At 34.9% G+C, this 13842-nt stretch overlaps 3 protein-coding genes across 6 annotated transcripts; 1 reads left to right on the plus strand and 2 right to left on the minus strand.

The window, feature by feature from the left end:
- Positions 1-793: 793 nt before the first annotated feature.
- LOC105149949 (NADH dehydrogenase [ubiquinone] 1 alpha subcomplex assembly factor 3) lies at positions 794-3207 on the minus strand. Its single transcript, XM_011062711.2, has 3 exons — positions 2719-3207; positions 2045-2156; positions 794-1314 (listed from the first exon to the last, which is right to left on the minus strand). The coding sequence occupies exons 1-3, from the start codon at positions 2769-2771 to the stop codon at positions 871-873; spliced, it is 609 nt and encodes a 202-aa protein (XP_011061013.1). The 5' UTR covers positions 2772-3207; the 3' UTR covers positions 794-870.
- A 27-nt stretch (positions 3208-3234) lies between these two features.
- On the plus strand, positions 3235-7782 carry LOC105149948 (uncharacterized). Of its 4 annotated transcripts, none has more exons than XR_015545716.1 (6): positions 3235-3376; positions 3959-4689; positions 4774-4896; positions 4968-5132; positions 5213-5507; positions 5914-6056. XR_015545716.1 is itself a non-coding variant. In XM_011062709.2 (6 exons), the coding sequence occupies exons 1-6, from the start codon at positions 3337-3339 to the stop codon at positions 6190-6192; spliced, it is 1503 nt and encodes a 500-aa protein (XP_011061011.1). In that variant the 5' UTR covers positions 3235-3336; the 3' UTR covers positions 6193-7782. The 4 variants fall into 4 exon arrangements, 2 of the variants coding, with proteins under 2 accessions (XP_011061011.1, XP_011061012.1); XR_015545715.1 differs by having other exon boundaries at positions 5213-5513; positions 5914-6052; XM_011062709.2 differs by having other exon boundaries at positions 5213-5377; positions 5914-7782.
- Positions 7771-13809, minus strand: LOC105149950 (Interferon-related developmental regulator 1). The gene is made up of 6 exons (XM_011062712.2): positions 13538-13809; positions 10110-10582; positions 9277-9530; positions 8966-9209; positions 8634-8849; positions 7771-8548 (listed from the first exon to the last, which is right to left on the minus strand). The coding sequence occupies exons 1-6, from the start codon at positions 13569-13571 to the stop codon at positions 8462-8464; spliced, it is 1308 nt and encodes a 435-aa protein (XP_011061014.2). The 5' UTR covers positions 13572-13809; the 3' UTR covers positions 7771-8461.
- Positions 13810-13842: the final 33 nt, after the last annotated feature.

A 13842-nucleotide genomic window follows, 5' to 3' on the forward strand; every position in this document is an offset into this window, starting at 1 on the left:
TATTCATAACGTGATCTTTCTAAACAGAAAAAACTCATTTCGCCCCGTGGGACGAGAAGTAGTAAAAAGAAGTAGTCAAAATAAGAAAAAATTTGCCTTGTTTAATTCATCGAAGAATTAATTTTCCGATCGGTACACAATAAGACTACACAACTGGATATATCGATGCTATATAAAAATAATATGAGACACCGTTTTTCAAAATTCATGTCACGTGATCGACAATTTATATGATCGTGTGTTTCTTCAGAAAATCTGGGAATTCGAGCATATAGCATTTTTTTTTAAACATTGAACTTGAAGATATTATCTATCTTGGTAATTTTTCAGATCAACAAAAATGTACGAAAATTCGTAGAAAGGAGTGCAGAATAGACTGATTACTATAAAATTCTCTTTCTGATTTTACTTCGCCGAGATCTCAATTTGGAATATTGCGAAGAAACCTTTAACAAAATGTCAAATGTCGAGACGATGAAATTTATGGGGCTATCTTTATTATTAGATTTTGGAATATTCTTGATATTTAAAAACTAATGACTTTTATTCAAAGTTCGAATTTCGCGATTGCGTAAAATTGTTTTATTACGCAACGATTAAGCCTCATCCCAACATCGTTTTAATTCATCGGAGTATACCTATAAAGTGTGTAGTTTTATTTAATTTAAGCAATTTATTGATTTTCTTTGATGATATTAACACTTTTAATTGTACCTTTTATTTTCTTTTTCTTAAAATATTTAACGTTTTATTTTGAGCAATTTAGAACAAAATGGTTATGTAATCTTATACATAATTTACAGAAGTTATTTTATTATACAATATAATACAGTCTTCTCGCTAATTGTCATATATGTACCTCTATACGTTCTATCTATTTCTTGTACTTTCTGTTTTTGCATTGTCCGTTTTGCTGTTTTCAGCACTACCAGAGTCCGTTATTTGTTTCGCGGGTTTACTCTCTGGTAGCTTCAATAGTCGTTTAGGTGCTTTTTGCGGTATCAATGCTGCAACGACGAATCTGCCCTCCTCATTGACGAAGTTGAACACCGTACATGCATTATATACAGAAATTATTTCCGTATTGATACCAAGCTTGTGTACACATTCTCGAAGATTTTTCATATAAGCAAAATCATATTGATCATCCAATCCAATGATCAAGAGATCAGGCTTTGGCTCGAGGACAGTGAATAATGAAAGCGACGCCTCGTTTATGTGCTTGCCAGATTGAATGTTCCAGCAGATAGCATGTCTGGGAAAAAGCACTGTTGGCCCCAACACTTTTGTACCGGTACTCAACGTGAATCCCATCTGAAAAATAAAAAATCATAATCTGGAGTTAATGTACTTTGCCTCAATATAAAATATTGATGAATCTTTTACATGACGATTTTCCTTTACTATACACGATCATTCTGGATTATGGACTTTCTACAAGCTTTATCTAAGCTTTAAGTCTTAAACTATAAGAAATTGACTAATTATAATCGATTATTTTTCTCACATCTGACTATGGTCAATTTCTTACGATTTAAGACTTAAAGTATAATGGTTTATTGCCCAGCAAACGAGAGTGGATTAAAATGAATTAAAATTTTTTTCTATCCATATTTTATATATAAATAGCGAATACTTTTTTTGGATTCAATTGGATTCAATTGGATGCAATTGGATTGAAAAACTGCATTTCCTATTCAAAATTTTAAATTGAACATATTCACAATGCACAGAAAATTATTTTTAGATTGAAAGGCAGATTGAGAGATATGCTCCGTGCAATAAATGAATAAAAATGCATTCAAGATTGAAAAGCATTCATTTTAATATTCGTGAATTAATATTTCTGAAAATCTGAATTCATTTCAATCCATTCTCATTTATTAGGAAGTTGTGTATTTAAAAGAAAGGAAAGACCATTTAGCTTCTAATATACGTTCCTAATATTTCAAAAAAAAAAGAAATATACAGGATGATCTAAATGATCCAATTATGTATACTAAGCATTAATAAATCATTATTATAGATAAATTACTGAGATTACCTGATCACAACGATTTACATAGATTCGAGAGCCTATCTCCTTACTGATGAATGTTACGGTGGTTTTACCAGGTCCTTCGTATGCATTTTTAACATGTGTAAGGTATAAATTCCTGCAAATATCAAATATATTTGATGAGATTTTAAGATTTTATAAACAATAGCTTCAGTAAAATTAGAATAAAAGTGAAAAATTATTGATGCAAATCAGTTTTAATAATCACTTTAAAATTCTCTTAATAATAATCATCAAAAATTCATATAATCAATCAATAACTACACTAGATTAGTATTATACTAGATTAGTACATAAAAAGTTAATTATATAAAACATTTAAATGGTATAGCATAATTTGATCAATTTTGAAACAATATTCTATATTTATATTCTGTCAATAATACATTCATATTTCTTAAGTAACATGACAATTAAGTAGTCAATTATTTAAAATATCTATATACCTATACATTTAATTTTCTTAATTTCATGTACAGCAGCTTCCTGCAGTATGCACTAATTTAGCGTAGTATAAGTAATCGAATTCGTAAAAAATTCTCTTAAATAACATCAATACTTAAAGAAAGTTACACAAGCGTTAAAAAAATAATCTTTTATCTTTTTTTATAACAATCCATCAAATACCCGGTGTTCCATATGTTTCGTAAGTCACGCACCTGTAACCTCGTAACGTTGGCCTCAATTGACATAATTTGCCGATCAAGTTCATTGTATTATTCCGAGGCAAGTTCACCGCGTCGCGAAGTCCAGATTAGCAGCAGCGGACAGAGATTCAGGTTAGTTTGACTTTTTACGATTGCGTTGGATTGCGTGACGAACCATTCAACAAAATCATTATAGGTTAGGATAGGTTAGGATGTGCGCTCCGATTTCCCTGCTGTTTCCTTCTGTCTCTTTCTCTCTCTTTCTTTCCCGTTCCATCTCCCTTCCTCTCTCTGACGCCATGGCGGCGCGAGAAAAAATCCGTTTTATGATCAATTTCCACCGATCGTGTTTCTGTTGATCTTTGGATGACTTTACCGAAACAAGTCGGGCACTCTCTACTCACGCGGCGACGTTTCCGTAAAATTGTCAATGTGCGAGCGAGAAACGACGATCCGCAAATCCATTGAGACACGGCGATTTAAACATCGCATCATGGCGATGCGCGCTCGATCGCAGTGGACGCCCCTTCCCGTTTTTTCGGTATATTTTTAGCAATATCGCGTATAAATACTCCGTCGAGAAGAAACGTTATTTCAATGTAACACCGATGAGCAGCAATCGAATCGAAAATGAGCAAGGGCTGCTGGAAATTCGACGAAGAGGACAAAGGTGAGCGCGTGATGCTCTCTCTTTCTCTCTCTCTCTCTCTCTCTGGCTCTTTCTCCCTCCCCTCTCCAGCTCTCGAGAGAAAAATCCATGAAAACAATCGATATTCCGCGCATTCCGTTTCGCGATCTTGCGACCCGGAAAAGCCGGATGCCCCTTGATCTTCCACACAATTTTACGCTTTGGATACGAGATCTTTATTACAAATTACTCCCATAATGTTTTTCATATCGATTAAAGAGACAATCATACTCTCATGTCGTCGTGTGTAACACGCAACTTTTTCCTCTGCATAATTCTGCATAATTTCTTCTTGATGTAACTAACACCCAGATATGTGTGTAACGTTATGTAGAGGATACCGGCGAACAGTCTTTTTTCCTTAGCGAGACGACAAAGGATCGTTGAAAAACATGAAAGATTAATTTATAATTGGAATCGATGTTAATATCGTCTAAAAATAATTCGCATTCAAGGTAGACATATATAAAAATAGGACGTCGATACAAGGAGAGAAAACACATAGCACTGTAGATTGAAGTTTAACTCTGGATTAAAGGAATAAAGCAAATCTTATCTGCCAAGCCTTGTATATAGATCTGGAGGAGGAGGACACGGAGGAGGATAAGTTGTACAAGAAGTATAGTTCCTGGGATCAGACACCTGACATTCTGCTGGAGGAGATATTCTCGTACCTGACCATTCGCGAGCGTTACTATGCGTCTCTGGTCTGCCGATCGTGGTATCGTGCCTTCAAATTACAGAACGTATGGTCCACGTTTACCTTGGAGGACACTACCCTCACGCGAGGGAAGTTCAACTACTACAGCGGCTGGCAGTACGTCCTGGATCACATAAGAACATCCACTTGCCTGAACAAAGTTGGAAGGAACTTTCGCACCCTCGTATTCGAGCCCATGTTGAATTTCTACAACCTTTACGAATTCATGAACATGATATCATGGTACGCCGAACGACAAGGATCGGACAACACGTCTGTGGCTGGCGTGGGTACCTACATTCGTAGGTTAAAGTTTACCTTTCCCTGTAACATGGCAAACAGGGACGATCCCGATCGAATTAGAGTCTTTGGCACTGGTGGAAAACTATTGGAAGCTCTCAAGAGACTGATGAGAAACCTACAGAATCTTAGATGTTTGGAGCTGATAGATCTGATGCTCGACAGCAACGAAGCGTTGCACTTAATGGACGACATCTGTACAAATTGCACTCAGACATTGTCGAAATTGATATTGATAAACACCACGCGTTACAATTGTCCATTATTACATGTAGGAGTATTTATTAACTTAAACGTGAGTACATCAAGTGTGTAATAGATAGATTGATAAAATTAGTTGATATATAAGTTTCTGATATTTAATTAAAAATTCTTTTAGGTCTTAGTCATTAGTCCCCAAAATTTGCATGAAGATATAATAGAATTAATAGGATACACAAAACTGAGGCACCTTCATATTCTGCAAAATCGATACAGTCCAAAGGACACTACCATAAGATTGGTAATTATAATCTCTAATATCTATACTAATCCTTTTGTATCGATAAATATTTATTCGGATTTTTATTTCAGCCAAAGAGATCATCTTGGATCAAGATGAAAAAGAGCAATCCTTATTTAAAAGTTCACTTTGAAATAGAGAGTCATAAAGCCTCGGATATCCTTTTACCTATAGATTTACTGGAACATAGTGCTATACCGTGTCACAGTATAGTATTGGATAATCCAAATACACAGGTTAGTGAGAGATGATAATATGCGATTTTATATCAGAGACAAGTACAGGACTTTTACTTCATGCTAATAATGTTCTGCAGCTTTCGCCATCCATGGTACTCACTCACGGAGCGTTTTTCGACTCGACGATACGGGTGTACGCTTTTAAGGGAGTTACGAGATACTATCTACACAGGAGCTTCGCTAAGAGATTGGACGAGGCGTTAGTGCAATTCTGCCGAATGTGCCCGAATCTGCATACACTGGTAGCATTTTGTATTTGAATCAAAAAGCTTGTGATAGCTTTTCTAAAACATGATGTTAACAACGCGACTTTACGATGTGCTGGCATGCGTTCGTACCTTTACACATTATGAAAGTCTTTCTTGCTATTGTGTGAGTGTAAGTTCCTCCTAACTATTCTATAGGCTTACTTATCCCAATGCTGCGCGTGCTAAATATTTAAATTGTTGAATGTTTTAGTCTCTTAAGCTTCCTCTTCTTATTTGTAATAATTCTGAAATGTAAAGATCTCTCTCTTCTTTCTGCGGTTAGGTATAGTTAATCGAATAGCTATATTAAATATCACTCAGAACTCGAATAAATTAAGTCCTTAACTTTTGAGATTTATTTAGATATAAAAAAATTTTATATTCAAGATTAATGTTATAAATCATCGATTATCTAGCTTCTCCTGAATGTCTCTAATATAACAATAACTAATTGTTAAAAAAGAATTACTCCATTTTTGTCTACAAATTTCTATTGATTTACAATATAGTGACAAATACTTCTTTCACAGATGATCCGAGATAAAATATCGACTGCTACGATTTTAGAGATTGTCTCTACCGCAAAATGCTTACGCTGTTTGTATGTTCGACGAAACGTAGTTCTGAAGAGATGTGACAGGGCTTGGTCGAAAATTCTGGATAGATCACCCGAGTATTATCGATGGATTAAGGTAAATAGCCATAGCTACGAGAACACGGAGCGAGAAGTGTCCAGAATATTGGGCTATCGATGGCATATGTTGTCTGAGAAGGAATTTAAAGCACAAATAATCAATATGCATATATAAGCCGCTTATGAAGCGATTTATAATATATGTATATGTTACAGCAAAAACAAAAAAATTGGTAGTTGTATGCATTTACTAGTAAATTTATATATTCTGAATTGACAATATCTTAACAAAATCATTAATTTTTATTTATTAAAAATGAATGAATTATGAATTTATTTATTAAAAATTATTCTTATTATTATATAGTTTTATTTATTAAAACCTTGAGAATAATTATATATAATTAATAATAAAAGTATATAATTAGGATATTTTTTACTGTAACATGCGCGAACTCACCTGTGTTTTGTAATTTCTAAAATCTTTTTATATAATTATATTAATTATATATATAATTATATATAGTAATTTATTGTACGTCCGTCGTCATAACAGTATTTATTTATATACAGGGTTGGGAAGTGACGCGTTACTTGTAATATCATTTTCGTTACTTTTTAAGTAACGGTAACGATAACGAGTTAGTCCAAGTACTTTTCTAATTAACAATGCTTTCTATGACCATGTGACTTATTCGTTAGTATATCTTATTGTCAATGTTTTAATTCAAACTCGAATTAGAAGGATCTATATCTTTTGTAATATACAATTTTATAAACTTGACACGGTTCCATTTATGTATGCATTTCTTTTGTATAATTTTATTCTGTGGCCGGATCCATTTTTAAAGTTTGTTATGTGAACTACTGCTACTCGAGTCTTATTATTTTTTAAATTATATTCTTTTTTTTGACTAACCGTTATAAACTGATAACATCTGATTTTAATATATGATGGACGTGTTTCCATCTACTCTTCCAACTGGTTAGACAACGTAATTTTGCTTTAATCTACTGACCTCTCGTTTCGTCTAGCATTCAACACGACATGTAGTTTTCGATTTTAATCTTCATTTTTGCTCAAATATTAGAGCCGAAACGTACGTAGAGCAAAATATTGTAAGATTTTTATTAGGTGTTGGAATTAATTCGTAGCGTTTTACAAGTGATGGGAAGTACTTTCATTAATGTATTTTTTAATGCTCATGTGAAATAAATAACATTCTTTCATTAAAAAACGCTACGAATTAATTCCAACACCTAATATTTGGATGGATTTGAATTAATTAAATTTGACTTATTATAGAATTATTTAATCTGTGCACCGAATATCGCGCTTGACTCCCATATTCTCGTTTCGTTATTATTTTTTACAAAAAGTAACGATAACGGTAATGCATTACTTTTGAGATAATGTTCTCAACCCTGTTTATATAATGAAAGGAGACTATAGAAATTGATTGCCATGACTGTACGCTTAATATTAGTAATAAGTCCTGTAATTAAGTGTAATATTATTTTTATGTACCATTGTATTGTAATTGTGATTGTAAAAAGTTATTATCGTGAAAATATCGAAATAGAATGAAATGTACTTAATTAAAGTTATGTAATTATGATTTCGTGACTGTAGTTTTTTTTTTTAATGGAAGTGACTGTGATCGACGTTTTTAAATCGTCAAAGATAACGAGATCTGTTCGGTATCTATTGGATTGTTCTATAGAGAAAGATGTATAATAATAAAACAGGTAATTTTATCGTTGACGTTTATTTTTATATAATCTACATTTTAGTTTAATTGAATACGTCATTACAACTTACATATAACTTACTAATTATGTACATTGCTAGTAATATTTCGTACATTTTACTTACTGTATACAATTACTGTTATATATGAAATAATTCCATGCATTTGCATATTACCATTTTTAAATCAGACAATTCAATCTCTAGCAATTAAAACAGGTAATTTCATTGCCAAAATCAACATGTATTTAACATACAATTAATATATCCAAGAGAGAAACAATAACAGTTCAAAAGATCATCAATATTCGAGTTGATAAAACACTTAATGCATGTGATAAAATAATTTATATGATATATAATATAATCATTGTTACCAGCATTACAATTGTATATATACATATATTTTGATTTGTATATACACGTGGATTTGTTAAATCATTAAGTATATATATCATTAAATAAATATAGCCATTAAAGTGACAAGATGAATCACATATTAACATTGACAAAATTTATGCAAGGAGAAAGGGCGTATGTAATGTGGAGAATATTTGTACAATTTCGATTTAAGAATCGACTAAGAAAACAGTAATTTATGCTATTAAATAGTTACAATAAATTAAAGGAAAAATTCAAATATATTTGTATTACACTAAAATGAGACAACCAGCATAGGAGAGTAGAAGTAAGATTACGGTGCCATAGCTGCAGATCGTTTATCGCGATTCTTGTTGCGCTGAATGGTGCGTGCCTTGAACGCGGCCGCGTTCATCAATGTCTACAAGTCGACAAAAAAGATAAGATACTTAGTCTTGTTAAAAACATGTTGTTTAAAACAAACAAGTGCATCTATCAATACTAACTCGCTCTAATTTACTCGTTTTGATTGTGACTGGCGGAGGTAGAACTTTGTTGCCGAGGTGAAAGATCTCGCGCAAGAGTTGATTTTCAGCAAGATGAAAATTGATACCGGTGCCTAATAGCCGGCAGCAAGCGTTGTACTGGGTTCTCGCACACCATCCCCCTAAATACAGAATTTCCTGACCAAATCTCACATGCATCTCCGGAACGATATCTTCCTAAAAGTAAAACGGAATGTGTAACGCCTCGTCGTATCTTGGCATGCGATCGCCAAGTCTCGTTTTTAAAACACAGATATTCCTTCGAATAAATAGTTGCACAATAAACTACCTACCTCGATATAACGCAGAATATCTCTAAAATTAGCGCGTTGCTGCTTGCGATCTTTCTTAGCACGGTACTTGTTGGAATCTGTGGCGAGTTCCTTGAGAATTTCGATTAGATCAAGCGCCCAATTTTGCTCGTAGTCGCAGGAGAAATCACGACCGAGTTCGAATATTATCGCTAGCGCCTCGCCGGCTGATAGACGTACGTCGAGATGTGGTGATTCCAACAATTCGCGTAATCGATTGAGTGAACTGGAAAAAAAAAATTTTCACGTACTCATCATCGCACGTTCCTGCGTATTGACAATTAATGACTTACGGCATGTAACTGTTCGTCTTGCCGCTCGCGAGTAAATTGTAGATATCCGCGGAGGTCATAACTGTTAGAAGCAGGGTCCACGATGAGATAGCTGCCACGTGTAACGCTGCCACGTCCGGAGATATGTTTGCGATCGCGCCGTTTCCCTTCAAATAAGAGCCCGAAAAGATAGACGACAATAATTGTGCGATTTCCATGGTGTCAGTCGTATCGTTGCCCGACAAGAATTGATTCATGGCTAACGCCCAGCAACACTGAAATCATTTTATTAATATAAAAAGTTTGATCATTAATAAATCGTATAAAAGAATACAACTTTTTTTCACGACTGTTTGGATCTTTTTATTTCTACTTTTTCTTATATATTTTTCTTCATGGATTAAAAAATTATAATAATGATACATTAAAAAAAAGATTAGTACATTTAAATAAATGTCATATATGCCTTAATCATTTAAAAACTAATTTAGAATTGGATTAACAAAAAAGTGACATTATTTGTACCCTCTTTTGAAATATTGGTCGATATTCATTCGTTCTTATTTTTAAGACCGTCTTAAATAATATCTTAAAATGCCAATATGATATAAAATGCTGATTGGTTTATGACATCTTAAAACTGCACTTAAAGCGGCATCTACAATGAGATTTTAAGGCGCAAGTCTTAAACCGTAAGCCATAAGAAATTGATACAATTAAATGTAAGACTTTACGGCTCACGGTCTCTTAAAGTAAGATTGTGGACCTAGATTTATAGACGTCATTTAGGACAGTTTTCAATATAAGATTGATTTCAAATGCCAGCCATTATGACACGGTATAATTCACGTTACCTCGGCGCGAGCATGGACAGAAGCTGTATTGTCGTTAGCGATGAAGGTGAGAATCGATTTTAGATCTCTGCAAACCATCTCGGCACTCTTGAAGGCGCCCAACTGGACGCACAACAGGGTGCTCAATCTGGCAGCTGTCGATTGCTCATCGCCGCGTCCCTTCTTCAAGCCACGCTCCACAGCATCCGTGATAGTCATCTTTCTATCCTCCACGAAATCAGGTATATACTTGATGGCGAAAATTTTCTCTATACCATTAAAACAGATAATTCGACCCTTCGCGCTCTTCTGCGTCAAACCATCGATCGCCTCCTTCACCTTCTCCTCGAACGCTTCCTGCTGCGCGAGCTCGTCCACCTCGTTGTCATTCGCGTCCTCCAGCACACTACGATTGTCGGATTGGCCGCTGGTCTCGCTGCACGCATCATTGTTGATTGAATCCTCATCAGATGTAAACTCAGCTCTTTTTCCACCTGTCAGCAGAATACAAAACATATGGTTCACTCGTCTATCCCTGCAGAACTATAAATGCAACCTTTTGTATGTGTGTATATATATATATATATATGTTTGTGTAGCTGTGTAGATACATTTATACATAATTTTATATTTTATATTTTATCTATTTATGAATGCGTGAGACGTGAATATAATTAACAAAAGTTAAAAATGCAAAATGATTCATATATGACAAGACACTTTTTAATATTGATTCATATAGTAAAAAATATAGTAAAAAATTGTCAATAAGGTGCCATATGAAGTTAGAAACTTCACATGTATTTGTTAATATGTGTAAAGTTTCTATCAGTTTTAATAATGATTTTAGTAGATTTTAATATTCCCGGCTCATCCAGAAGAGCGAGGAAATTTCTCAGAAATTGATTAGAAGTGATTTGATAACAGCTTATCTCCGTTGATAATAAACGCTAATTACGCCAAAGGTTGCAGCTTGAAATCTTATGGCAGTCAGAAACTATAAAAGCCTGACAGGCAAAGTAATTTTCCGAGTTGAGGAAAATAATAAGAGCTCTTGAAAGTGAATGTCGTGTTACATAATGTGAAATCTACACAGCTGTACCTGTCTCATTAACGGGTTTCGGCACGTGTTTCAGAATTGATAATTAAAACGTGAAAAATTAAGGTTCACGATTGCGATAAGTTAGAGCACTGTGTAATAATCGTTTAATATACTATATATAACAACTATTTAATAATTGTTTAATATATACGTTTAATATTTTATATAATAAATATTATTTAATTGTTTATTAAAAAATACGAAATATTTTTAGCTAATAATAACAATACAATGTATTTAACCAGAGATTTTATATTTACATATATTGAAAAAAAAATTTTAATTTCAAAAAAATATTTCTTTGCGCTCATATTAAAAAAAATTATTTTTTTGGAATTAAGATTTTTTTTCAATATAAGTAAATAATTTTTCTGTATGTAATGCATAATTTATATTACATTTTATAAATAAATTATATACATAGTGGAAATTTTATTTTTTGAAAATATACAACACACACACACACACACACACACACACACACACACATGCGCGCGCGCGCGCGTATTAAGTATATTTTCAAAAAAATAATTTCACAATTTTATATTCGCGAAAAAGTAAAGAAAATATACGAACGCGCCGCCAAAATAATTAAAATCGTACAAGAATTAAAAATTATTTTTAATTGCGACAAGTCCGTCCGCAATTCTCGAATCATTCAATTTTTCAGCTGCATTTAAGTTTTATCAACTAGAAGAAGATTATAGTTATCGCCAATTCGTCGGCGGAGCAGCGAAGAGAAAATATCGAAAAGCTGCGACTCATCCCAACAAATGCGCAATACGGGAACAATAAAAATCCGCAATTTGAGCCGAGTCCTTGAGGGACTCGAGAGGAGGGGAAGAGTGGAAGGCGAAGGAAATATCTCATTATGCGCGATAATATTTGTCCGATCGATAAACGGATAAATATCTACAAAAAAGAAGACTGTAAAACATCAATAAGTTTAAACGAAGTGAGTAAATCGCCGATTGCCATGGATTGCTACTGATTGCGCAAATTCTTAAGCCCGTGTCTCGCGCATTGGAGATTGCGGATTGCGAATTGAAGATCAAAATTTGATCAGCCAAATAGTTTCAATTTCAATCCGTTTCGTTCTGATTAGCTGAATTCTAATCTTCCTGAATTCTAATTCTAGTTTTCAGATCGCAATTCTCAATCTGCAACGCGTGCGATACGAACTTAAGCTTTAAAGATCGAAGAGATCGCGAGGAATGAAGATCAGAATTCGGAACAAAACGGATTGAAATTAAAATTAATTGCCAGATCAAATTCTAATCTTCAATTCTCTGTGTAATGTGTGACATGGGCTTTACTCGCGCACATGTTTGCGTTCAGCAGAAAAAGCAGTTCGGCAACTGTCATAAGGTTTTTTAACACGACCGACATATACATTTAAATCCAGCGAGGATTAAAGCTACTTTTTCTATTGGACGCAGCCATCCGTCATGCGGAAAAATATCAATTCGAGTTTTACGCGCAAATAAAAATAAAACGGTTGAAAAAAAAAGAGAACAAAGTATTCATTTGGAAGTGAAGCACAAAGACGAGAGATTTATATACATGCCCTACATATACATATCGCACGAGTCATGTACGATACATTCGCCTGACACAGCCGAGTGTCCCAGTATTCGCCTTCGCTAATTATCATCGTTATCATAAAAGAAATATAAATACATATTCAACGCATGATTGGCGTTGCTCGCCGCGCACCTCGCAGCTCTGATATTTAATTCCTATAACCTCTTACAGGGGGGGGGGGGAGAAGAGGGGAGACGTGTTTTTTAATTGCGAGCGTGAATGTCTCGCGTACTTTACGGACACGCCTTACAGATTGTTTAGGAGGTGTACTCCGTCCATACAGCGTGTTATCTGTAATACGGCGAGACGCGAGGCGTCACGATGGACCGCGTGTCGCGGGTTCCATGTGTCATCAGCATGAGAGTCACATGGGAATCATATCGCTGTCCGCCATGAATCCCGGGAAACTCGCGTTTTCGCGCGCCAAAAAGGGCCCGATGGAAAGACGGAAAAGCTAGCGACGGTGGGCGAATCCTGAGGGAGGGAAAAGAATTGATTGATCGAGTCGAGGCTTCGCGTCGTGACGTAAGTCGACGAAATAAATACAGATTTCATTCCGGATACGTGATTCATTCGGGACACGGATGGACGGATGGACGGACGGAGGCGCGAATCGATAATTTAATAATGTCGAGCGCGCGTCACGTGCGCGCTCTTCGTCAGATCGTAGGGCTCCTTTATCTTTTTTCCTTTAAATAATGAGGAAACGAGAGAAAAGAGAAGGAAACGATGCGTTTCGGATATATCAAAATTGTGCGCTTACCGTACTTTCCTCTTCTGCCCCCTTTGCCTGGCATCGTTCCTCAGTTTGCTTATTGCACAATTGGTACTAAGTAAAAGACTCGATCAAGAGGGTAAATGTCTTGAACTAATGTCTTTCTTTCGTATACTGAATACGCCACGTGAATTTTTCGTTGGGAGCAGACGAAAACTCATTAACATGTTGCGGAGCGTTCAGAACATACACGTCGAGACAGCCTACGGTGGGCTTTCTCAAGTGCACTGGCTCTTATCCCCCTCGCCTGCCAGCCAGATCAGACGAACGTGCTCGATCCGCCCGCGAACATG

This window comes from Acromyrmex echinatior, chromosome 7, assembly GCF_024713525.1.
Source record: "Acromyrmex echinatior isolate Ae372 chromosome 7, ASM2471352v2, whole genome shotgun sequence".
NCBI classification, from domain to species: Eukaryota; Metazoa; Arthropoda; class Insecta; order Hymenoptera; family Formicidae; genus Acromyrmex; species Acromyrmex echinatior.